Raw genomic sequence first — 24,617 nt, forward strand, 5'->3', positions numbered from 1 at the left:
CCACTCCTTCACGAGACAGGATTCAAGCCCCTGCTGTGGCCAGGAGCTGCGCTGGGCACTGCTGTCCACCGTGAGCCACGAGAGGCGGGCCCTGCCCTCCAGAGCTTACCTTCTAGCGCACTGGTCCTGAGCCCTGCTCATAGAATCGTCTGGGAGCTTTTCTAAATGCCGGTGCCCAGGCCCCGCCTCGTACCACTCTCTGGGCGTGTCAGATCCCCGTGCTTTGTAACACTTGCCAGGTGATGCTGATGTGCAGCCAAGTGGGAGGAGACGGGTGGCGAGCAAGTCCTCCGCAGCAATCACGGGCTTAATTGACCCTGGCCGACTAAGCACTCGAAGCCAGTGGGCTGGTCCCTTCTGCACTTCACTCCATCAGCTGAGTTGGATGCTTATCAAGAGTCAGCTGTTTCTTCCCAAACCTGTTTGGGGCAGTTGTCATTGTAATAACATAATTGCACTTAACACTACATAAAAACATGAAACATTAAGAATAGCCAAAACCCCAATTTTACAGCTGGGGAGCAGGCACAGCCCTATAGCCAAGAAGTCACTGCGCCGGGGTTTGAACCCAGCTGTTGAACTCAGCTCCACAGTCAGCTCTGAAGCCGTGCTGGGCCTCAGAGAGGTGGGGCGCTGTTGTCATTTCTATAGATACCTCTTTCACCACTTAGGAATGACTTTGAAATCACTCAGGTAAAAATACTACCTTGATATGGACAACTGTAAACATTTGGTAAAAATCCAGGAGGATCTCACACTCATATTTCTCTGCACGTGTCTTTAAGCTTCTGCTCTGCTTAACAGAAACCAAATGAGACAATATGGGAACTCTGGTCAGCAGATTCACACTAGAGAAAAGACCCTGGCCCTATGTTAAAAAGGTTGGCCAAGGAACGTGCATGTGTATGTTTCAATTGAAAACAAGGTGTATGGAGAGTGTATGTCATATACACACAACTGCTTTCATCACCTTTTTCAATTGATTGCTGGCCCCGATCGGAAAATTCTGCGGAAGTGATCACATGAAGAGAAATGGGATGGGAGGAGGGAGAGGATGCTGCTGGTGCCTGTGGCAGAGCCTGGCCTGGGGGCTGAGGGGACTCCCCAGGAAGGAGTGATGAGGAGACTATGTTAGAATTAGAATTAGGAGTCAGGGTTTCATGGCAGGTGGCAGGTCCCAAGGAAAGTAAGGGAACTGTTTTCAAGGACAAAATTAATCCTTTCTCAGTTGTTTATGTCTGGAATTGGTATCACCCACAAGCAACTAGGTCAGTCACTGTGAAGATTTTATTGTAGATTGCTTTCAGATGTTAATGTTGGAGAAAACAGATGCAGGAGCAAACAGGTTTATGTGCTCTCTGCCACATTTTGCTAATGAGATTCTTGCATCGGGTGGCCTCACTGTGGTGTCTGATGAGGTATATTGTGCAGTCAGTAAAATGCACAGGCTTGAAGTAACCGAGAGGTTACTTAAGTAACCCTTTGAGGAACCGAGAGACTGCAGAGGCCACAGCTGGGGGAGACACGAAGAGACCGGCTCAGACACTGCCACAGTGACGGCAGGCAGACACTGGTGGTGGCGTGGTTCAGGGTGCCATGCGGCAGGTATGCAGAGGTGTTGGGTCTGGAGCCAGCCAGATAGTCTCTGGGCCCGAGACAACCTGAAGGCCCCCTTCCATGGCCACCTCCCATCTTGCTGTGCCTCTGTTTATCCCTTCCCAGTGGCGTATTGCTGCCTCTCCATTCGCACCTGCCCCAGAGAAGCCCAGGCTGGGAGCTGCCCATGGGGAGCATCCAGGTTGCTGTCCTGCTGGCGCAGATCTGCGTGGTTGAGCCGAGCGGGATTGAAGCCTGCCCGGGACTTGGCCTGATTGGCGGTGGGGCTGAGGGTGCGCCAGTTTGCCAAGGAATGGGGAAGGGCCAGCCCTCTGAGGGCAGGGACAGTGTCTTATTTGGACACAGCAGTTAGATGCTCTCTGGCCCAGAGGAGAAAATGCAAATAAACCAGCCAGCCAGCCTGCCGGTACCCAGGGCTGCCTGGCCTGGCCTCCCTCCACCTCTTAGCAGCTGGACCAGGAAGCTAGAGTCTTTTCTAGCAAAGAGATTCAGGCCCAGTTGCCTCAGGAAGTGACATTCTTGTTGCTGATGAAAACTTGCTTAAGGAAAAGTCCCATGGGGATTGGGCTGCTGCCCTGTTGGAGCAGATCCTGGACCCCGGGGCTTCCTGGGGTCCCTCCAGCCCCTGGCTCTGGGACTGAGAAAGGCAGGGCCTCCCATCCCATCCCTCCCACCTTCTCTGTGTTTTCCTTCCAGGAGGGAGACCAGGGTGTGGGTGTTTGGGATGTAGGATTGGTTGGTGCTGGGTGATAGAATCAGAACCTTATCCTCACAGCAGCTGGGAGGCCTGGGGCCTGGGTGTGGCCAGTGGGGGCTCTACTGCCAGCCAGGCTGTGCCTGAGGGCTTGAGGAACCAGTTGAACTTAGACAAGTTATCTGGTGTCGCTAAAGCTCAGTTTCCTCACCTTTGAAGTGGGGATAATGATTGCTATGATTAAATGGATTTATCTGCATCAAAAATCTTAAGACAGTGCCTGAGCATATACAGGCTATTTTTATATCATCACCATCGTCGTCATCATTATTCTGAATCCCACTCTTTGGTGGTGGCGGCTGTGGTGTAGACGGTACAGGCAGATTCTTGAACTTCCTTTATTTCGTATGGGAGCACTTCCTCTCTGGGTCTTCCACCGAAAGCAAACCAACAAGTCCCTGGACGCCCGGAAGTGAAACCAGCCAGAGGGCTTCTCCCACTCACCTGGGGGCTGGTGGTGGCAGGGCCTGGTATCCCCTCCCTACTGCCTGTCTTCTGGGCAGATGGGGTTCTGCCCCCAGGCAGCCAGAGCATGAGCTGCCCAGGCCCAGATGACAGAGGCATGTAAAAAATGAGGACCTCTTTATGGCTCTGGGGGACCAGTGGGGAAGGAGAGGGAGGTACCCTGGGAGCCTCTGTCTCCCCTACTGTCATTCCTGGGTTTGTCATTCATGGGTTTGTAGGCTACCTGGAAAGTTCTCTGGAAGGGAGAGCAGACTGAAGTGGGAGGCAGGGCAGTGTTGCATGTCATCAGGACTAGCCCCGAAAATGGGTCTGCATTGCTCTGGGCCAGCCCCATGTTCAGAGGAGCAAATCATATATGCGGAGTTCTTAGGATATGCCCCGCATTGTGCCAAGTGTGTGACACAGGTCATCTTAGTTTATTCTCATGAGCTTACCCAGGAGGCATTTACTAGGACTAGCCCCATTTCACAGGGGTTCGGGGAGGTCACATCACTAACCTGTATTTCCACAGCTGGCAAGTGGTGGGGGTGGGGACCTGAACCTGAACAGTCTGGCTGAAAATGGGGAAAGGTCAAAGATGTCAGGGTGCAGGTGATGAACACTACTAGGGGCCCCCCTTCTCTCCTCTTACTCCGGAAGTTTGAGAAGACCCTGTGGCCTGAGCCTGCTAGTGTGAGGTGTGCAGGCTGAAGTTCATGGCAGTGGCAACTGTTAAGTGGCGTTTCTGAGCCAGCACCTGCCTGGGGCACACACAGCCTCCATCTCTGCAGAGTGGGCGTTGGGGAGCCAGAGCCTGTCAGCAGCTAGTGCTTGACAGGAATGTCACTGCACCCTCCACTGGTTCTGCGGCATTCCCGCCTGTGTTTTCCAGCTTTCACGGACATGGGGAGAGTGCTGGTCACGCCCCTGGAATCTGGCACGTGGCCCTGCTGATGCACAGAACCCCGCCCAGTGAGTCTGGCACCACAGAGACACATAATGAAAAAGCTTTTACTGGGAAAGAAAAGGCAAATACTGGATAGAACATTGACGTGCCCCCTCTCTGGTGGGGAGCGCAGGGTCCAGTAGCTATTGCACAAAGTCCCTATGACTGGGCTGCACCTCTGGCAGGGGTCAGTGGAACCCCAAGGCCAGCTCCCCACAGGTGCTGGCTGTTATCCAGTGAGGTTTGTGGACCCCACCTCTGTGTTCTGTTAAAAAAGTGCAGGCAGGCGAAGAACCCCGGTGCTTTACTCCGTCACTGAAATGGTAGCTCCTCAGCCCCACGCTCACCGGCAGGGAGAGGTCCTGTGACCATAGCAGCCCTTGCTTCCTTGACAAGCCTCTGTGAATCAGTGTCCGGTTCCTGGGCAGGGTCAGAGCTATGAACGTGGATCTTGGTCTGATGGGTCAGGGCTGTGGAGCTAGGCTGACACCTGGGCCATGGGCCACAGTCCCCTCTCCAGCTTCTCCTTGGTCAGCTCTCCATCCCTCATGGTGGGGTCATGGGCCGCACTTGGGCCTTCCTGCCCCTCGGCTCAGGGCAACAGCAGTGAGTGCAGCAGCAGCTACAGGCCACCACCAGCAGCACTACCACAGTAGCTGGAGAGACAGAGGCACAGAAACTCCGAGGTGGGAAGAGAAAGGCCCCACTTCTTTCCCAAGAAGCCCCTCTGGAGGCACAGAGGGTCTTTGCCCAAAGGCCTGGCTCACTGGTTAGAAATACCTGAGGATCTGACAAGAGGTGTTGACCAGCCCCGTGCCAGCCACCAGAGCCCAGACCTCCTCCCTGTGGTACCTCTTCCACCTCCCAGAACTCTGGTCCCTTCATCCCTGGGTTGGGATGCTGGGTGCCTCTGTTCCCAGCACCACCCAGCCCACCCCTCGAGCAGCATGTCCCAGGACTAGGGGAAATGCCTCATTTCCCCCAAGGGACATCTGCTTCTCCTCTGCCTGGGAGACACTGAGCTACCTCCGCCAGCCCTCTGGCCAGCATTCTGGTCACGTCTCTGGATGTCAGGAAGAGCCAATGAGAGTCTGAGAGCCCCAACTGACCTGTGAAGAGGAGGATGACTGAGAAGGCCACGATCTCCACAGGCTCGGCCTGTGGCAGCCTCTGCAGCTTGAGCAGCAACCTCTCACCCACCCAGCGCATCTCCTGCACGAAGTCAGTGGCTGCCATGCTGGGCGAGGCTCCTGCCAGGGCTCCTGCCGGGGCTCCTGCCGGGCTGTGCTGAACAGAGAGAGGACCTGAGTCCCCACGGTGCTGGCTCCAGAGAATCCACCCTCTCGTTTACCTGCACCTGCAGAACGAGTTTGTCAGGTCTCACCCATCACACCCTGGTGGCTCAGGAGGGAGGCAGGGCACCCATGGGGCCCCTCTGCTCAGTCGTGCCCCCAGCCACCCCCAGCTGGCACTGCTCAGGGTGAGGGAAGCTGGCGATCACAGGGAGCCTGAGGCTCTGCTGGGGAGCTGCTCAGGAGAGCTGGACACGGGAGGGGTCTGCCAGCCTGCCAACTGGCCAGTGTTTCTGTAAGTTGGGGTGACTTCCGTCTTACATTCCTTTGTCTCAGGCACCAATCTCAGGTTTTGCAGGGTGGCTTGGACTGGCACGACTCCCCTGGTGGCCCCTGGGTCATTCAGAACTTGGGTTCCTTCCCCGGGCTCCCCGCAGGGAGAGTGGGCTTCAGGATTTTGGCCTGGTGCTCTTGCTTTTTGCCATATGTGGGGGCAGAAGGATCTGGGTTTCCTAAGAGCAGGCTCTGGGGGTTTCTGGCCAGGCTCAGAGGTAGGTCAGAGCTGACTGGGGGAGGTAGTCTGAGCCCCCCACCTCTCCCATCTGCCCAATTTCTTTTTTAATTCTCACTGGAGGATACTTTCTCATTGCTTTTCAGGGGAGGGGGGAGAGAAGCATCGATGTGAGAGAGACACATTGATTGGTTGCCTCCCGCTCAAGTGCCAACCGGGGCCGGAGATTGAGCCTGCAACCGAGGTGCGTGCCCTTGGTCAGAATTGAACCCAGGACCCTTCAGTCTGCAGGCCGATGCTCTAACCACTGAGCAAAACTGGCTAGGGCCCATCTGCCCAATTTCTTTACTCATATGGCATTCTCCTGTGAGGAGGAAGAGATGGCACTGTCCCAAGGGGTCCTCTTCAGAATGGGATCAGGGCCAATCTAGCCAGCCCCTCCCTCCCCTGTTGGCTAGGGCCTGCTCCTCTGAGCTGACCAGGAGTGTCCCCTCTGTTCTCACACAGGCCTCAGGTGTGTGGCAGCTCCGCTCTCCCGGCCCCATGACTGAGAGCCTTTTCCGGCCTGGGAGGCCCTGGGCCAGGCCAGGTCTGAGTCGGGCGTGCTGTGTCGCAGATCTTCCTTCCCTCCGCCTCACCTGCAGCCACAGGGAGCCAGGGCCTCTTTAGACAGGGACCAGGACAGCCTTGTGCCAACCCAGCCTGAACCTGTTCTCCAGGGCAGCTCTCATCCAAGGGAGGCTAACAGGTGGCCAGGGGCTTGTGCCAGACCTTAGGCTCTAGTTACTGCCGCCTCGCGCTGGTGTCAGCCAGGCGGTTCTCCCGAGGTGGCTGTGGTCTGTGAAGCTGGCCACTCCTGGGGGTGCCCCAGCACAGCTGCCCTCAACCCTGTGGCTGCTCCCGCCTCCCTGTGCTGTGCAGCCTTCCTCGAGTCCCTCTGGGGGAGGCGGGAGCCCCACCCGCTACCACAGTTCCTTCTTGGGGCTGCTTGGACCTGTAGAAGGTGGGGTCTCATACTGTGGTCACTTAGGACACCTCTGCCCCTTGCTGCCTCATTTCTTCAGACCTTCAGGGCAGCTGGCCTGTGCCTCCTGCATCTGCTCCTCCGCGAGGTCACTTCTCTAGCGGTTTTGCCAGCTGCCCACAGTGGAGCATTGTGTATACCGTCCAGCAGGTTGGATTTGGAGCTGCTCCCCTTCCTGCGTCGGGCACTGGATGAGTCTCCTGATCTCTGAGTCTCTCTCATGTTAGGTGAAGATGAGAGGCCTGTGTTTCGAAGCTGTGAGGTGGACTGGCCCCCTGGCAGCACAGAGCCTGGCACAGGGTGGTGCCCAGCACATGGCATTCCCCCTTCGTGGGGTCTGGCCAGTACAAGAGAGTTGAGGTAGCCTCTGCGGGTAGTCACACCTCCCTGTGCACTGTTGACCCCCTCAAACACCTCAGGGGAGTTTCATCTGCATCCTTCACCCCACAATGTTTGCGGCGTGTAAGGTGAAGGAAGGGGCACGCTGGAGATGGGAGCTGTTTTTAAGTGATGCTGGGGGTAGCAGGCAGTGATGACTCCATGGAAAATTACCTGGTTTCCTGTCAAAAGTGGGAGATCCTCCTTCCTTCTCTCATACCCCACTCCAGGGTCAGCATGTTTCCGCAAATAGAGATCGGGACCCAATTTTCAAATGTGCTAAGGCTTAGACTCCTAGAATGCCACAGGTCACTCCTGCTTCCTTTTTTTTACAAATGGGGAAACTGAGGCTTGAGAGAGGAAGTGACTTCTCCGAGATCACACAGCAGGACAGGTCTAGCCAGTCCTCCCCTGCTGCCCCACGCTGCCTCTCAGTGGAGGCCTGTCCTGGGCAGCCTACTCTGACCAGCAAGATAAGTCTGCCCGGGAGCAGCTCACCGAGTGCACTTCCCATGCAGCGGGCTCAGCTTAGTGACCCGGGTCCCCGGAGCCCATTAGAAGCCTTTGGAAGCCGGTAGGCTCTACAAGAGCAGCCCTAGCCCAACCCTGGGAGCCCGGGACACTGCTTTTATTAGGCATGGCACTCGCCAGGGCAAGGCCTCACCTGTTCTGTGAGAACCACCAAAGGGACAGATCTTGTGTGTCTTTCTGTCTCACCACATTCCTTCTAGAGCATAGGGCCTCTCTCCTGTGGTCACACTAAACAGACTTCCACTGACCAGTGGAGCAGCACCCTCCCTTGTCCTGAGGCCTGTGGGCACCGCTGCTCTGCTCCTGGGGGAGTGCACAGGGTTGAGGCGCAGGGCTGCTTCTCTCTCTCTCTCTTCATCTACACTTGGTTTGACTCTTTTAGCCAGATTGGCCCAGTGCCTGCATTGCCTAATGTATCCATCAGAGAGGAGACGGTCATTAGAAGAGGCGGACAGAGGGCAAGGGGAGCTTTTCACTTGCGCTCCCAGCCCAAAGACCCAGGAGGGCAGCAGAGGGGCGTGGCCGCTGAAGCGGGAGGAGGAGGGCTGCCCTGTGTGGGGCTGAGGCAGAAGCCCTGTGCTGTGCAGGAGAGGCGGGGCTTGTTCATCAGGAGCTTCAGCTCTAAAGCCAGCCATCCTCCAGGGATTTATGATATCCGAACGCTGCAGACTGGCCCAGGGGACCCGTGCCCCACTCTGGGAAGGCTGTTGGTCCACACCAGCAGCAGGCCTTGGACGTGGATGACGTCAGGCCTTTGCACCCAGGGCCCCTGGAGACCCGAGTTAGCCAGCCTCGCCCAGTCCAGGGCTGCTGCTCCCTGGATCCCATCTGCGCCAGGAGCAGGAGTGGAGCTGTGGGATGCTGCCCTTCTGCCCCAAAGATTGGAGAGGAGTCCTTGAGGCTTTCCAGTTGAGGCTTTGTCATTTCCAGCATGGCCTTGAGCAGGAGCCTAAGTGGGGACCAGAGGGGAGTTGGAGGGACCTCTTTTTTCCTAAGAGGGAGGAGGCACATTCTAGCAGGTCTCAGGCAGGCTTCCCAGTGGGCTATTTAAAGCCAAGCCAAGAGGGTGCCTGACGCCTGGTGCCCAATATAGCCAGCAGCCATCAGGTGACCATGTGCTTGTGCCGGCTGTTGCTCTGCAGGGTCCCCTGAGTTTTTCCAGCTGTGGCCTAGGGAAATGGGTGCTCAGGGGCTGGCTGCCTCTCTTCCCTGGTAACTTCCCAGGTTGGCAGTAGGGGGGCAGAGAAGTCTAGTTGGGGCTACTGAGAATTCTCTATTTTTCTGGACTTTCAGCCTCAGGTCCACCAAACTCCTTCCAAAACTACCTCCTGCCTATGAACCAGGGAAACCAGAGTTCCTCCCAGCCCCATGCATGGTAGTGTCAATTGGAAGCAGCCAGAGCCTTGTGGTGGCTTTTCCCGGCTGGCCACAGGAAGGGAGAGCAGCCCCGGCTGCCTGCCGGGCCCTTCTTGGAGCCTTCCCAGGGTGCTCCCCACTGGAGGGGCAGCCAGTGGAGGGGGGAGGTCAGCAGGGCAGAGAGGAAGGCTGGTCAAGCTGGCCGGACTAGGAAGCATTCCTCTGTGTGTCATCTAAACAGAGAGCCTTGCAACAGAGCGTTCAGGCATCCTGCAAGCCAGACACCTGCCACTCAGGACTGGAGCTTCCCTGTTTCCTCCTTGCAAAATTGATACTCCCAACTCCCCAGGGGAAGCAGGCGGGCGTGTTTGTGACTGATAAGTACAGCAGTTGATGGCTCAGCTCCCCCCCCCCCCCCCTTGCTCTGCCAATGTTATTTTATCAGGATGGTTTTCCAGCCACTCTTACTCCCAGGGCATTGTCTTGTTTGAAAAACAGCCTGAATGAGTGATAACCTGAATATGTGGGAGATTTGTGGGGCCCTGAGGCCTGGCCAGCAAGGCAGAGGTGCCCACTGTGTGCTGTGCAGAGCCGTCCAGAACACCCATTTTCGCCTGGGCTCCAACTTGCAGTGGGAAGTAGATACTTGAGCACTGGGCAGCCCCTGCTTCCCCAGCCCTGTAGCCTTTCAGGAGTGGAGGAGGCACTTCCTGCAGCTAGTGATTGTTCCCAAAGCCCCAGAAGCTGGGCATCACCCTCTGTCCCAGCTCAGGGACTGTGTTTGGGACCCCTGTGCCTGCCTGCCTGCCTGCCTGGGCATCTTGGGGATAAGAACCAGCAGGGGTAGTCCTGGGCTTACCACCGTGCCCCTCCCTCACCCGCGTTACCGGCTGCCTCTAACACAGCGCAGCGTCTGTCCCTTCTCTCCACTGTGTGCCGCCCATCGCTGTAGGACCTGTAGTCTCCCCAGCCACCAGCCCAGGCCAAATCCCACAGCCTCTGCCCAGCCAGAAACACGGCTGACCCTTGGTTTCCACTTTGCCGTAGACCGTTGCTTTTCTAAGTAGATACTAGCTTGTTTGCTTTGGGGAAGGCACCAGGGGGCCGGGAGGAAGGCTTTAACCCTGGCTTGAGGACAGGGAAGCTGGAATCAGCCAGCCTTGGCTCATGGGGCCCTGCCCAGGAGGCCACCCTCCATGCTGCCTGGAGGACCGTGTTGGGGTGAGCCTTACAGTGGCACAGCAGAGGACCACATACCTAGGCCGACCCCCAACCAGCCTCAGTCACACTGTCCTCACCAGATTCTCCCCACCTGACCCTAGGGTTAGAGTCTGGCCCTCTCAATTCTGGTGCAGCATTTAGGGAAATTTAGGAGCTCATGAGGATCTAAATGGGCCCAGGGAGGAGCACCTGAGCGGAGCCCTGAGCTGAGAACACCTGGCAGTGAGTGGTCCAAGCTCCGCATGAGAGGTGGTAGCTGTTGCTCTTGTCTGGGACACAGATAGGTAGAGCTGCCATGGGGACCACCACATCCTGGGCATAAGGAACGGCTGGGCAGACCTTGGCCTGAGCCCCCTGGACGGGGGTGGGGGTGGAGAGAGGTGGGGGGAAGCAGGCCAGGGAGGGCTGTGCCTTGTTCCTGGGAAAAAGGAGGCTCAGTGGGCAGGCCGTGTTTCTCTCCTGAGCCGGGACAGCCAAATCCCTCGTTTAAGCCCCCTGAATGGAAAAAGCTCAAACTAATTTGCAGAGTAAGCAGCACCCTGGCTCCTCTGCCCGCTCAGCAAGCAGGGAGGAAACCACCCTCAAAGAGGCAGCAGCCTCGGCCCATGTCCCCCAGTGCTGGGTCCCAGCAAAGCAGGGAGAGCCCAGGTTCGAACAGGAGGCCATCTGGAGACTGTGACCAAGTGTCCCCCCCCCATGGTAAATTGTGGCCCTCCACCCTTGGGGTGGGGGACCCTTTCTGCTCTGTTCCCTTCATCCCCCCTCATCTGTGGCCACTCACCTGGGAGCTCAGGTGTTGGAGCCGGGGCACAACTGCAGGTGCTGGGGAGCCTGGCAGCCTCAGCTGCCCTTTTCTCCTGGGGTCTGTCCTCGGCCTACTGCCACCTCTCCCTTCTCAGGCGCCTCTTTGGTGACCCAGTGCTACTCCCTGGATGCCTCTCCCCCTGCCAGCAAGGGAGCCGCTGTGCTCGGTGCTGACAGCCAGCTGCTATCTGGGCTTCAGCTTTTTTGTTGCTGGTTGTCCAGGAGATCCAAGTGTCAGATTACACGGAGCGGCCACTGCCGGGGCAGAGCCAGTGCCACAGGCACGCAGTCCTGCCGAGAACTTGTCCTGCCCAGGAGGTCCGAGGAGTGGGCCCGCGCCCTCCCTAGTTCCTCCTCTTCCTCTCCCTCCTGGTGGGTGTGTGCTAAGCCACGTGGGCTGGGCCTGGCCGCGAGCTGATGAAAGAGGAGGTCGGTTCTCTGCTCCCTGGCAAAGCGGACCCCAGGGAGGTTCCCTCTGAGGTGTGGAGTGGGGAGGGAGGGAGGCCCACAGCTCGCCCAGTTCCTTGGCTCCTGCCCTACTCTTAGGAGGGCCTTTGGCCCACATCCCCCACCACCCCAACCAGCACCTCAGGCAACTCCCTGGCTGGTCCCTCCCTCTGGCCTCTCTAGGGAAAGAAAGTAAATAGTGGGGGGGAGGTGCCAGACCACCCAAGAAGCCGGCCCCCGGGGAGGTAGTCTGGGGAAGAACTTGGGAGTCCCAGTGACGTGGGGCAGCCCGTGCTTGGCCTCCTTGCTGGGAATGGGCGTCATGTTCCTCTGGCTGGGAGGAAGGAGGACCCTGCTGGCCTCCTTGCCAAAGAGTGTGTGCTGGGCCATCGCTGCACTCTTGTCCCTGCTGTCAGGGGCAGGCTCCAGAGCCCAGGCTGGGCCCTTTGACATTTGGCCAGTTGTGCCACCCCAGCTGACCAGACTGTGCCTGGAACAGGACAGGAGCCGACCCCAGCCGGCATCTTTGAGCTGTCAATGGAGCTCTTTGAGTGTGAGCACAAAACCCCAGTGAGTCGGCTTGGGGGAGGGGGAGGGTAAGGAAGCCAACCTTGTGGCCACACCACTTGGATGCCAGAGCCTCCCATAGGCGAAACAGGCAGCCACTGTGCAGAGGTACAGACCAAGGCGACAGAACATGTTACACATTCGTTTTAGGAGCGATGGCAACATCGCCCTCTGGTGGCCGTGGTGGCCTCCTCGCTGTCTCCTGCGGTTCAGAGGCATTCTTCACTCAGCCAAACAAGCAGCCAGCCCCGGCTTCCTAGGGGCTGGGTAACTATCAGCTCCTGTTCCTGGAGGCTGCTCCTCAGGGTCTCAGCTGCTTAAAGGGTTTCTTGCACTAGTTATTTTTGTCCCTGGGGTGTGGCACCCGGACAGCTCTGCTCCCACCTCCCCACCACCACATTCTTGTGACTAGACTGGCCATTTGTAAGGGATTTGATAGAGCTGTGGCCCCTCCCGGGGCCTCTGCACCTGTCCCACGGAGCGAATGTGCCCCCAGCCTGGGGAGTCATAGTAGAGACAGCTGGAAGCTGGCACCCAGGGGTCTGTGATGGTGGAAGGTGAGGTGAGGATTCACAGTGACTAGCAGACAGTGCCAGCTCAGAGCAGTCTGCTTCCTGCTCTCAGGCAGTCCCCTGGCCCAGACTGTGTACACTGGGCCAGGCAGAGGCTCCTTGGGGACAACAAGGAAGAGTCACTGAGAGACAGAAGCAGAGCTGAGTGCTGAGGCCAGGGCAGGGCCACCTTCTGCTGTTCCCTCCCTCTCCCAGTCCCAGAAAAGTTAATAATAGTAGTAAGAGTCCTTGCTGGACTGCAAACACTGTGGGACTGCAAACGCTGTGGGACGGGCTTAGGAGCGTCATCTCCTCGGCCCTGACACAGCCCTGGGGGCTAGTGCTCTTCCTGCACCTTCTACAGCCAGTGTGCTTTGGCTTGGAGAGGGGAGATGCATTCCCCAGGGTGCAGCCTCAGCAGCAGAGCCCGTGCTCCTCCCAGGGCTCCCCACTGCCAGGGGACCGGGGGGGGGGGGGGGGGGGGGGCGGGTCCCAGAGGAGTGCATAAACCATAGAGAGAGAGGCAAGACAGAATCAGGGTCACCCTGGCTCCTCTGGGTTCCCTGTGCTGCGTGACCTTGGGAAAGCGCCTTCACCTTGTGTCCTCAGCTGTAAAGTGGCAATCAGGACACCTGTGCGGCTCCTGGGTGAGGAGTCCGTGATGCTTAGCACAGTGCTGGACACGTAGCAGTGCTCAGCCCGAACTTAGGGACTGCCGGGTCCCTCACCCCGTGTCTCTGCCACACTGCCTGCCTCAGGTGCCGCCATGCCGCCATTGCCAAGTACTTCAGGGATGTGCCCCCTGCCTGCACCAAGGGCTGCGACCACTGCCAGAACCCTGCAGCTGTGCGGAGGCAGCTGGACACCTTGGAGCACAGCAGCAGCTGGAGCAAGACCTGCATCGGGCCCTGCCAGGGCAATAGCTTCGACCCTGAGCTGTATGAGGGAGGCCGCAGGGGCTACAGGGGCTTCAGCAGGTGAGGGACCGTGAAGCCAGGGGCCTCCACCCTCTGAAAATAGTCCGGCATTCTCTCCCTCGGGCCAAGGCCAGGCCAGAGACAACACCATGCCACAGCCCATCCCCCTGTACCATGGGCCATGCTGGGGCTGGGACCTCAGTGCTGCCTCAGCTGCCTGGGCATCAGGGACATCACTGCCTCTCCTGAGGTGTGGGGGGAGGGCTGCTCATGCCCAGCCTGCCCCCTAGGTACGACGAAGGTTCTGGAGGCAGCGGGGACGAGGGCAGAGATGAGACCCACAAACGGGAATGGAACCTCTTCTACCAGAAGCAGATGAGTCTGCGCAAGGTGAAGGGGGTTGCTCTGTGGGGTCCTGGGTGCCTCCCGCTCACACCCTCTCGAGCCCTTACCCGGGGCTGACCTGGGTGCGGTCCTGCAGTGGGCAGGGTGCCTGACAGCCCTTCCTGTTGTCTTCCAGGGCAAAGACCCGAAAATAGAAAAATTTGTACCCCCAGGTCAGTACAGAACTGTCCCCAGGGGCTTGTGGGCTGTTTCCTGGGTGCGGATGGAGGATGCCTCCTTGAGGGGCTGGGGACTCCAGAGATCAAAAGGCAGAGTGGAGAGCCTACCTCCTTTCCACCCAGATGAGGACTGTCCCCTGAAAGAGGCTTCTAGCAGGAAGATCCCCAGACTCACTGTGAAGGTAAGAGGTGGCAGCTCCTCACGCCTGCCCCCCAACCTTAAGGCTTGTGTGACCAACTTCTCTCCCCCGTGCAGGCCCGTGAGCACTGCCTGCGGCTTCTGGAGGAGGCTCTGAGCAGTAACTGCCAGGCCGCAGGTACCACTGACAGGTGAGTTTCCCAGGCCATGGGGGCCGGGAGGGCCCTCCAGTCCTGTTCCTGTGGAAACTCCAGGAACCCTGTGCCCCCTGGCTTGTTTGGGAGCGCCTTCCCCTGTATCCAAGGCATTCCTACCAGGCTCTGAACCATCTCCAGGGTCCCCAAGGAGAATCCAACAGGAGCTCACCAGGGAGAGGGCTCAGGCCTGCCTGACACCTCCCACTCCCTCCCTCAGACCTGACCTCCAGGCCAAGGCTGTGGAGCTGGAACATGAGATGTTCCGAACTGCCAAGGCGGCCAACCTGTACAAGGCCAGTGTACTGAAGAAGGTGCGCCCGGGCAGGGGTGGGTGGAGAGTGCTCACAGTTAGGGTGGGAGAGGCAGCCCCTCCTCACTCCCAGGCTGGCTGCCTACCCTCTGGTCGGGACAACCCAGAATCCCCCCCTTACCCAAGAAACATTTATCTGGGGGGAGCCCACTTCCCTTCTTTGCAAGCTGGAGGTATTTGTAGCCAGGCCCACGAGGACTGGACCCTGTCCAGTTGCCTGCAGCCGTGAGCCACAGAAGCCCACGGTGGAAAGCCTGGGTGGGGGGCTGCCAGGAGCTAGTGGGTGCCATGGCATGCCTGCCCATCCTGCCCCAGGTGGCTGAGATTCACAGAGCCTCCAAGGACGGGCAGCTCTACCACATGGCAGGCGGTGCCAAGAGCTTCAGTACCCAGGCTGAGTCCCGAGAGCACACCGAGCACGACATCCTGCCAGCCTCCCAGGTGTACTCGGTGAGCAGGGTCCGGGCGTCCACCCCAAGTGTGGGTCTGGGAAACGCACCCTCTGCCCTCAGCTAGGGCACAGCACCTTGCCCCCGCGGCATCACTGTCCTGGCAGCTGCATCTGCCAACTGTGTCTCCAGCCCCCCAGCTCTTCTCTCCTCAGCCTGACTCCCCAGGGGTGTGGTGCCCAGCTTTTCCCTCCCCCACCCCTCATATCCCCACTAGCATGGCCATACCTGGATCAGCCCATGATTGCCCTCAGGGGGCCTGGTGGTCAGAACCCTCTCTCCTCCTCACAGTTCAAACCCAAGCGGATGGGAGCTGGTTTCCCCAAGGGCTCCAGCACATTCCAGACGGCCACAGAGCTGATGGAGAAAATACAGGCCAAGGAGCAAGTCCCCCAGCCTGTGCAGAGAAGCGAGCAGGAGCCCCCCAGCCAGCCATGTGGCCTCCGGGATGAGGAAAGCTGTGAGCCCATCCCTGGGCCCAGAGGAGAGACCCTTGGAAGTGCTCACTGTGGGGGGCCCTCCCCTGAGAAGAAGGCAACAGGCCCCTCGAGGGGCAGTCCCACTGCCAAGGCCCGGGCCAACAAGAGGCAGCAGCTCCTTGCTGCCGCGGCCCGCAGGGATTCTCAGAACATCGCTCGCTTCTTCCGCCAAAGGGCCGAGAGCCCACCTCCACTTGCTTCAGCCCCAGGGGCTGAAGGTGCCAGCCCTTCCGGTGATGGGCTACAGGGACCCCCGGCTGTAGCCCCAGAGAAGTGCCCAAGGGAGGATGATGGAGCCCCGGGACAGGTGGCTCTCCTGCCCCAGGCTAAGTCGTGCGCCAGGGAGGGGCTCAGGTAAGGGCACTGGTAGTCCTGGAATCCTCTGGAAACCCCTCTGCTAACTGGGCCTCTGTAGCCCAGGCCCTTATTGCAGTGGGCTCTGCGGGGCTGCCTGGGCTGAGGGCACAGCTAATACCTGGAGTTCTGACGCCTGCTCTCTCCTTGGCCAGTGTCTGTCCACTCAGAGACCCAGGGCCCCCTAAAGCCCGGCTCATCCCCACAGAGGAGACACCGAGGGGCAAGCGGCCCAGACCCCAGCAGGTACTGACAGGGCCACAGCAGGAGGGAGGAGATTCATGGACCAGGCCCGCATCTGCTCCGCTCTGGGTTAGGGGCTTGGGGAAAATCGGGTCTTCCCATATCCCAGGGGCAGGTGGGCTGGGCTGGGCTGGAGGGAGCCAGCAGGTGCTGTGGCCCAGTCTTCCAGAAGGGGAGGGGACAGTGACAGGGATCCCAAGAGTGACCCTCTGCTATTGCCCTGCCCAGGAGAACTCAGAGAGCCAGGCTCCCAAGAGGCCTCGCCCCTCTGTTGATGCCTCCGTTTTAGCTGAGGCCAAGGACAACATCTTGGCCGGTGATCAGGGCACCATGAACCACACAGCCCAAGGCTCCTGCCAGTTCCCAGCTCCTGGCATCTCCCTGAAGGTGGCTGCGAACATTGTGGTCCAGTGCCTGACCCCTTTCTACAAAGAGGGCAGGTTTGCATCCAAGGTAGGCTAGGTGGTGGGCTCCGCCCTCCCCTGGGCTACGTGGCACAGTGCAGGGAGGGCAGGGAGCGTGAGCCCCAGGGAAGCGGGCCAGCCCTGAGGCCAGCCGCCTCTCCCTCAGTCTGTGTTGCCCTTTGGTCACGGCTGTGGGTTGCTCAGGGGGCAGAGCAAGGTTCTGTACCTCCGCTTCTCTTCACCCTCTGCCTCCAGGACCTGTTTAAAGCCTTCGCCCGCCACCTCTCACACTTGCTAGCTCAGAAGCCCTCTCCTGGCAGGAGCGGTGAGTGCCTGCATTGCCAGGCCAGGAGGCACTGGGGGGGTTCTGGGGGAGAAGGCCAGCCCTCACATTCCCCCACCCTGAATCTGTAGTGAAGGAAGAGGCCCAGAACCTCATCAAGCAGTTTTTCCATGGCCGGGCCCGGTGCGAGAGCGAAGCTGACTGGCACAGCCTGTGTGACCCACAGAAATGACCAACTGCTGCCCAGCGGGGCCAGTGTCCTCCCCAGACTCTACCATTGGCCAGCCTGGGCCTGACTCAGGAACAGGGAAGGTGGACGCCAGGGGCATCTCTTTTCTCAGGGTCCTTCCCTCTCCCCACCATTGCCTTGCTGTGGAGATGGCCCCAGACACCTCCCAAATCAAGGTCAGAGGCCAGAAGTCAGCCTGTCTTTCTGTCTTCTTGCAAGGCCCAAGGCCCTCTTTCTTCCAGCCTCTCCTGGCTCTTGTGGCTGGGTTTTCTGAGGGGGTCCCCAGATTAGAAGGGCGTGGCTAGAGCAGCTGCTGCCAGGGGAACAGGAAGAAGAAACGGTCCCTCCACCTCTTGTACTTAAGTTGTAAGCCAGGGGCAAGGCCCACCTGCGCACGGCGTTGGGACACCCTTGGGGGGCCCTGTTGGCCAGGTGCAGAGCTCCCGCTTGGCTCGGGTCCGCAAGGCCAGGCTGGGCCGAGATGGCTACCAAAGGAATAAAGTCCTATTTATTCTCAGACGCTCACATAGCCTTTTTCTCACACGAGTTTTATTTCCGCGGCAGCTGTTTCTCCCAGGTCTGGGTTCATGCTGATGAGCCGGGGCCAGGTGGGCATCTCCCCCAGACTGAGCAACATCAGATGCCCAAGCCGAGTTCCTACAGCCCCTCACATGCCCCGGAGAGAGTCTCGTGACTCTCCCTGGTGATATCACTATAGCAGCCCCTCCCTCATGGCCACCATATGGGCCAGCTGGGCCATGCTGGGCAGGTTCCAGAACAGCCAAGCCATGAAGTCCAATCCAGAGTGACCTGACAGCACCCAAGGGAGACCATCGGATGAGATTTGACCCAGGGAGGGGCCCTTTCCTCCTCACTTCCCCCCTTGGGTGAGACCAGCCACTAGATGGAAGTGGCACCGTGGTCCAGCAGGAAGATGATGGTGTGCTTCAGCTCCTGGGCCTGCGGGGCATGGACATGTGAGGACAGGGCTCCCCAGCCAGTCCCCACGTCTGCCCCCACCCACACTGCACCTGAGCAGTGGGCATCAGCCTGGGCCAACTCCGGGCATGCCAGCCCCAGGTGAGGCACTTGCCAGCTTCCCAGGCTGGTCAGAGGCCCTGGCCACTCACCTGCGGCAGCTCAAACCAGATGGTCTGGGGGTGGTCAGCAGAGCCATAATTGAGTTCCAGGCCAGGGGGCCCCCCTTCATCCAGGGGGCTCAGCAGATGGAGCCGATGCAGGTCTCTCAGGGCGATGGAGCAGCATGGTGTCTGGGGGCAGCGGAGACACAGAACTTGCTTCCTCTCAAGTGGCAGGAGAGGAATGCCAAGGGGTACACTGGGTCAGGAGCCTGGCCCACCTGGGAACTGGGGTCCATGAGGATGAGGTGCTGGCGGTTCAGTCCCAGGAGGCTGGGTCGGGGCATGGTCAAGTCGCTGACACGCAGCACCACATAGACAGTGTAACCAAAGAGGGGCAGCTGGCTCACAGTCTCTGGGGGTGGAGGGTGGGGGGGAAGATGGGAGCTCTGGCCACTGGGGCCCTGGGACCTGCCCTAGTTGGCCCCCAGGTCAGGTGAGAGGGACAGGAAAGGTGGAGAAGCTTTCTCAGCCCCGCCAAGCTCCCCCCTTCCCTCCTGGGCCGCCTCCCTCCTCCCCCGTCCCCAGCAGCCCCCTTGCCCCAGACCCACCGATGAAGCTGATCTGTGCTTCCTGGGAGCTGCACCCTCGAAGCTGCCTCAGCTCCTGGTCCACCAGGCTCCTCATGGTGGCCACGTTTACCTGATTTTGCAGCGGCCTCGGCAAGTAAGTCAACAGATCGTGCCTAGGACACAGCTGGTCGGTCAAGGCTGGGCATACAGCCAGTGCTAAGTAAATGAACCAGTAACTGCCATGGGTGAGACTGAGGATCCAGACACAAAAATGAGGCATCCATGCCCTTGGGCTTGGGGTGAGGAGGGCAGGGGTACACTGCCTCCACTGTTCCAGGCCCACCTGGTCAGGGCCAAGGAGAGTCCAGGTGAATGGCCTTGGCCTTGGATTGTGGGCTGAAGGAGAGGCCCTTGGGGTGGATGCTGAGGTGGACCTCAGCACAGGAGGGACAAGAGAAGTGACAAGGGGTTGGCGAGGCCGTGCTCACACTCACTCTGAGGGGGGCTCCTCGTGGGCCCTGCTGATGTGCTGCAGGGCAGCCAGCATAGCAACTTGGGCATCTGCCTGGGCGCTGATCAACAGCTTCCCCTGCAGGTAGTCCCGCCGCACCTGAGGGCAGAGCAGTGAGGGGCTACTGTGCCCTAAAGCCCCGCCAGTTCCTGCCACCATCCCCCCTCCTTGTGGGGGAGGGAGGCTTGGAGGTCCCCCGCCCAGGCAGTGCAGCAGCCCAGGGCCAGGTGGGGCTGACCTGGCTGTAATGGGTGCTGATGTAGGTGGGGTTATCGAAGTGCAGCCGGGTGTCCCAGCTGAGCCGCCGGCTGTGCAGGCTAACATCCGGGTCCACGGCCACGTTGTTGAGGTACTCGTGGGGCCTCAGGGGCCGCACCAGCTGGCCTGCAAGGGAGCCCAGGTCTGCAGACCGCCCTGCCAGCCCCAGCATGGGAACTGCCTCACCCATGGGCACAAGAGTGGCCCCAGCGGGTGAGCCACCGACTCCCGCCTGGCGCCCTCCCACCGGCGAGGTGGCTCACCTTCCCCTTGGATGACAAACAGGGCGAATTCCTGCATCTCCTCAGGGTCTGTGATGCCCATCTTCCAGCACAGCTCCTCCAGCACCTCTGCTACCACCTGGGCATGGGGACAGTGCCATGACGGGGTGCCAGGGGCCCAGAACTGGTGCCCACAGCTTCCCTGCCTCCTGCAGCCCCTCTCTGGTGGCCCTGAGCTCACGGTGAAAGTCCCGATGTTGGTCTTGTAACCCACGCCTCCGGGCAGGTGGATCAGAAGCAGGCGCACCTTTTTCCCTTCCTGCCGAGGATGTGGCAGGGTCAGTCCACCATAGGTGAAGGCCCCAGCTCTCACCCCCCTCCAAGGGAGACCCAGATGCCCAGCCGCCTGCACCCCCAGTACCAGGAAGGCCTTCATTTCACCCGGGGATGGCAGTCGCCGGCGCCCCCCGTATTTGACTGTGAGCTGGAGGTGCTCCTGGCTGCTCTGGGCCAGCTCTGCGGAGAGGAGCCGGCCTGGGGGTCACAAACATCTCCAAACCCCTCCCCAAGCAGCCGACACCCTAGCCCGGAAGCCCCTCCCATAGGCACCTTGAGTCCTGCCCGAATCCTGCAGAAACTTGGTCACGTAGGGCATCAGCGTGGTTGACGGGGGGAAGAGGCCGGCGAGGAGGCTAAGGAAGCTCCAGCCTCGAGCACAGAGTTCTCTGCGGGACAGAGCCCGGGCTCGGGCTGCGGGACCTCAGCAGCCAGCCGCCTGCCCGCCCCCCCTCCCCAGCAGCCCCCACACTCACGGCTGAGGATGTCCTGTGACCTGCTTGACGACCTGGCAGTAAATCTCATCCCGGAGGTTCTCTTTCTCCCTGAATAGCTGTGGGGACAGAAAGGGCAGGTGGACACGGGAGGGGCATCGGGGGGCAGGTAGAGTATGGTAGGGATGGCGTGGGATTTGAAGTCAGGGGGACAGAAATCCTGCTAAAGGCTGGAGGCCGGGGGCCAAGTCAAGGTGACAGTCCCATGGTCATCTCTCTGTCTCAGCTTAACAGCATCCGCACAACTGGTCACTCGAAGTCACTGTCCTCACCTGCTTCCTGGCCATGCTCGGCCTGTCCTCCGCCTTCTCTGGTCCCTCTTAGTCACCTCTGCTGACTCTCCTTACCTGCTTGACCTCTGTCTGTACTCACTCCCTGATTTTCTTAACTGCCTGCATCTGCTGATGACCCAGTGCCTGCTTGCAGCCCAGACTTCTCCCTTGAACCGCAGGCCCTCCCCTCGGAGCCCTGTGTCTTCAGACCCCGCATGTCCGAAATTCCTCCAGCAGCCCAGACCCGCTCCTCCCTCAGGCTTCCTTATCAAACACAATCATTGCTCTGGCCAAGGCCTGTGGCATCCGGGCTCCTCTCTCATGTCTGACACGCATTTCTTTCCCCAGAACCCGCTTCTCTGAGTCTTCTGCTCTCTGCTGCCACCTCTCGGACCCCAGCACCACCTCTCACCTGGGATCATTGCAATAACCTCCTTTGCCCTTAGGCTCCCAGGATAGCAAGCAACAGCTACAGTGGCCCCGGCAAACATAAGCCACATCTCTCTTCAAAACCCTCCAGTGGTTTTTCTATATCTCTTGAAAAAAATCAAAGTCCTGACCATGACCTGCAAGGCCTGCAGTGACCGGGATCCACTGTCCCTCCTGGGCCCTATCCTCTGCTCTCCTCTAGCTCACTGGGCTCCGGCCACGCTGGCCTTGCTTGTGCTGAGGCTCACCCTCTCATGAGGATTGTCACCTCTGCCCCTCTCTCTGTCAATGCACACATACCTCACTCCCTGGCTTCCTTCAGATCTCTGCTCGGGTATCACCTTGTCGCCAAGCCTGCACTGTCGCAGCCCCTTCCCCTGCCTTCCCCACAGCATTTTTCACGCCCTGACACACTGCCCCTGGTTCACTGACTGTCTCACCCTACTAGGGTGTAAGCTCTGCCGGGACTTAGCCTGCTTGGCTCACTGCCATGCCCACCAGCATATAGTTGGTGCTCAATGAATACTTGTGTGTGATTCAAATGAATAGTGAAAAAGGGAAGGAGGATCCTGTTCAGGCCCACGCAGGAGGTCAAGAATTCATCCTCAGGCTCCCAGTGTCTCCCCAGCTTCTAGCACACATAGCTCTGCTTACCTTCAGCAGCTCATAGAGGAGATCCATTTCATCCTTGCCCCGGGGCTTAGGCTGGTCCCCCATAAATTGCATCAGAACTGCAGACAGAATGAGAAACATGGGGAGCTGGGCTGGGGGCCTGGCCCTGGCTCACACTGTCCCCATACAGGGCTTTCCCTGGCCATCTGATGCCTTGCTCTCAAAATGTGTGTGAGTCAGGTAGAGCGGCAGGCTCAGCTTTACCGATGAGGAAGCAAGGCTCAGAGGCATTCGGTGGGTATCCACAGCCCCACGTGGTGCACGCACCAGAGGGACAGGATGCCTAGGTCCAAGGCACCGCAGACATGGGGACCCAGGCTAGCCACTCACTCTGGAAGCTCTCCACAGCCTGCCTGTTCATGTCCTCATCAGCGAAGTCGATGAGGGACTCCTGGATGGGAACCTGTAGCCAAAGAGGCCAGGCTGTGGGTCTGGGGTCCGTGGGGCCCAGAGGCAGGTCCATTGGCCCGACTCCTCCCCGCCTGTCTGCCTACCTTGGTGTACTGCACCAGGCTGGCCATGGCCTTCCCCTGAGCGCCTCCACCTGCCTGGGCCAGCCTGAGGGGGCAGAGGGGAGCACAGCCCTGCTTGCTCAGCCCTTCCGCCCCATCCCAGGCTGTGGCCTGGTGGCCCTGAGCAGGGAAGCCCACTTCAGGGAAACTGAGGACAAATGGGCATAGGGGTGGGCTCAGGACACTCACAAGGGCTGGGGATTCCGGAAGTATCTCAGAGCAAATTCCTGCATGGTGTAGTTGTGGGAGTCCATGGACAGAGCAGCAGAGACCGCAGAGAAGGGCAGGCTGCTGGCCTCCGAGTTGTCACTATGTGCCCGGCTCTGGGGTCGGGAGGGGCCCTGAGAGCACAGGAGACCTGGTGCCACCCGAGAGCCCACTCCCCGTCCAGAGACCCTGCCCCAGCCCTAGCCCCAGCCCAGCTCCGCCCTGCCCTGCACAAGCCTAGAGGAGCAGGCAGAGCAGCTGCAATGAGCACACCACCAGTCAGGAGAGTCAAGAGCTTTTTATTGAGCATCTTCTAGGGCAGCACTGAACTAAGCCCCACCAGGGACACTCGAGGGGCAGACAGCGCAGCCCCTGCCCGCAGGGAGCTCACAGTCCTGCTGGGGAGATGAGGCCAGAAACTAGGAGAGGGTGGCAGGGTGATCCTCACTGCTCTGGGGCAACGGAGCCCTTTCCTTCCTGACTCCTACTTCTCTCCTGTCTCCCTCACCTCCAGCACCCTTTCCCTCTGAGCTGGGCCCGGCTCTCCGAGCAGCAGCTGACTCTTGCGCCGGTCAGCGCTCCGCCCCGGGGAGAAGGAGAAGTCGGGGGCAGCAGCCGGCTGCACGATGTCCACAGGGAAGAGTCCGGAGCGGCCCCCGGTGGAGCCAAACTGCCAGCCTGGAAGGCACGCGAAAGGATGGCTCCTCAGCCGCCCGGCCCCCTGCCCTCGGAGCCTCCCCACGTGCCACCCTCCTTGTCCGCGCCCTGCTTGCCCCTGGAGAGACCTGGCTCCAGATTGGTCGCTGGCAGCAGCTTGATGAGGTCCCCGCGGTGGAAGCTCAGGAGGCTGCAGTCATCAGTGACGTAGCTTCGCAAGGCGACCATGTAGCCAGAGTCCTGCAGGCAGGAGGGTAAGCAGGCGAAGGAGTAGCCAACCTGCCTGTGACCCCTGTCCCGCCTGCCCTACCTGCCCCCCCATTGGCCTCATTCCCACCTTAGCACCCCAGAGACCCAGCTGGAACTCCCAGCCCACCCCAGGCAGCTTGGAGGAGCTTGGCCAATAGCCCGAGGCCAGCCAACCCAGACAGGGCACCATGAAGCACAGGGAGCCCCCCCTCCCCCCTCCCCCGGGCCCAGGCTTGCCTTCTTGAGCTCGCCCAGGAAGAGCTCCACCATGGCCTTGATGGCCCCGGCCCGGGCCCCGGCCGTGTGCAGCACTAGCTGCTCACTCTTCAGAGTCAGCTCCAGGGTGGAGTCACCTAGGCACTCCACGCCCAGCACCTCAGCAAAGCTGCACACAGGGTGGGGGCATGAGCTGGGGGCCATCTCACCCCCCTATCCCCTCACAAGCCCAAGCTCACCTGTATGAGCAGAGAGTCTTCAGCTGGGGGGTGTAGATGCTGGGGCCCTGGGTCACCTTGAGCAGCCTCAGGCCCCGGTGCGACACGCCCAGCAGCTGCACATTGCTGCCACTCTCGCCCTGCCCAGAAGGTGGAGGTCACAGACAGGCTGTGGGGTCCCCTCCACCATCCAAGATGCCTTTATCTTTCCACTGCCCCCGCCCCCAACTCCCATCCCTGCTGCAGAAGGCCCAAGCCGTGTGCCTCGGTCCATACGGGGCGCTGTCATCCCCAGCCCTACCCCCACCTCACTGACCGAGACGGGGAAGATGCGGGAGAAGTAATTGGCCCAGTTGTCCCTAGCGGCCACCACGATACGCTTCTTGACACTGTCCTCAGTGGTGTCCAGTGAGTCCAGACCCACCTCCAGGTCTCCTGCAGGCAGGAACAGCCCCGGACTGTCCTGAGGCTCCCTCACGGGGAGGGACCCCAGAGTTTGTTCTCTCCCTCCAGGCAGGCCCAGCCCCCAGCATCCCAGTTCCCTGACTCTAGGGTCCCTGGACCATACCCAGCAGGTCTTTCATTTTCCACCGCTCATCCTGGGAGATCCGGGTGCAGGACTCAGAAAAGGTGTCCCTTAGGATCTAGGGGCAGAGCCAGGTGGTCACCACCAGGCCCTGAGGCCACCACGAAAGCACCACGCA

The 24,617-nt window shown here is 59.9% G+C and overlaps 3 protein-coding genes across 7 annotated transcripts in view; 1 reads left to right on the plus strand and 2 right to left on the minus strand.

Annotated features, from left to right (window-relative positions):
* Positions 1-17,540, plus strand: part of RECQL5 (RecQ like helicase 5) — a 30,375-nt gene extending 12,835 nt beyond the window's left edge. For 2 of the 4 annotated variants that reach the window (XM_081162103.1, XM_081162105.1), the window contains 12 exons: positions 13,202-13,420; positions 13,651-13,750; positions 13,881-13,917; positions 14,047-14,105; positions 14,180-14,253; positions 14,477-14,570; positions 14,885-15,019; positions 15,310-15,851; positions 16,007-16,097; positions 16,323-16,547; positions 16,754-16,823; positions 16,913-17,540. In XM_081162103.1, the coding sequence (XP_081018229.1) occupies positions 13,202-13,420; positions 13,651-13,750; positions 13,881-13,917; positions 14,047-14,105; positions 14,180-14,253; positions 14,477-14,570; positions 14,885-15,019; positions 15,310-15,851; positions 16,007-16,097; positions 16,323-16,547; positions 16,754-16,823; positions 16,913-17,013 (1,747 nt within the window). In that variant the 3' untranslated portion in view covers positions 17,014-17,540. Of the gene's footprint in view, positions 1-13,201; positions 13,421-13,650; positions 13,751-13,880; positions 14,106-14,179; positions 14,254-14,476; positions 14,571-14,884; positions 15,020-15,309; positions 15,852-16,006; positions 16,098-16,322; positions 16,548-16,753; positions 16,824-16,912 lie in introns of all 4 variants that reach the window. The other 2 variants (XM_081162102.1, XM_081162104.1) reach the window with 2 other exon arrangements.
* SMIM5 (small integral membrane protein 5) lies at positions 3,813-10,967 on the minus strand. Of its 2 annotated transcripts, XM_081161744.1 has the most exons (3): positions 10,856-10,967; positions 4,871-5,048; positions 3,813-4,417 (listed from the first exon to the last, which is right to left on the minus strand). In XM_081161744.1, the coding sequence occupies exons 2-3, from the start codon at positions 4,995-4,997 to the stop codon at positions 4,308-4,310; spliced, it is 237 nt and encodes a 78-aa protein (XP_081017870.1). In that variant the 5' UTR covers positions 4,998-5,048; positions 10,856-10,967; the 3' UTR covers positions 3,813-4,307. The 2 variants fall into 2 exon arrangements, 1 of the variants encoding a protein (XP_081017870.1); XR_014000516.1 differs by lacking the exon at positions 3,813-4,417 and having other exon boundaries at positions 5,033-5,118; positions 10,856-10,943.
* The window catches only part of MYO15B (myosin XVB), a gene marked incomplete at its 5' end in the record, with an annotated part of 28,882 nt that continues 21,804 nt past the window's right edge, over positions 17,540-24,617 (minus strand). The window contains 21 exon segments of the mRNA XM_081161989.1: positions 17,540-17,970; positions 18,141-18,281; positions 18,371-18,504; positions 18,701-18,834; positions 19,156-19,271; positions 19,411-19,556; positions 19,694-19,790; positions 19,893-19,970; positions 20,073-20,167; positions 20,261-20,376; positions 20,464-20,540; positions 21,837-21,913; positions 22,185-22,257; positions 22,349-22,412; positions 22,556-22,707; positions 23,082-23,251; positions 23,359-23,470; positions 23,717-23,864; positions 23,935-24,053; positions 24,230-24,348; positions 24,482-24,557. Of these exon segments, the coding sequence (XP_081018115.1) occupies positions 17,911-17,970; positions 18,141-18,281; positions 18,371-18,504; positions 18,701-18,834; positions 19,156-19,271; positions 19,411-19,556; positions 19,694-19,790; positions 19,893-19,970; positions 20,073-20,167; positions 20,261-20,376; positions 20,464-20,540; positions 21,837-21,913; positions 22,185-22,257; positions 22,349-22,412; positions 22,556-22,707; positions 23,082-23,251; positions 23,359-23,470; positions 23,717-23,864; positions 23,935-24,053; positions 24,230-24,348; positions 24,482-24,557 (2,304 nt within the window). The 3' untranslated portion in view covers positions 17,540-17,910.

Source organism: Miniopterus schreibersii, assembly GCF_964146895.1.
Source record: "Miniopterus schreibersii genome assembly, chromosome: 16".
In the NCBI taxonomy this organism is placed as follows: Eukaryota; Metazoa; Chordata; class Mammalia; order Chiroptera; family Miniopteridae; genus Miniopterus; species Miniopterus schreibersii.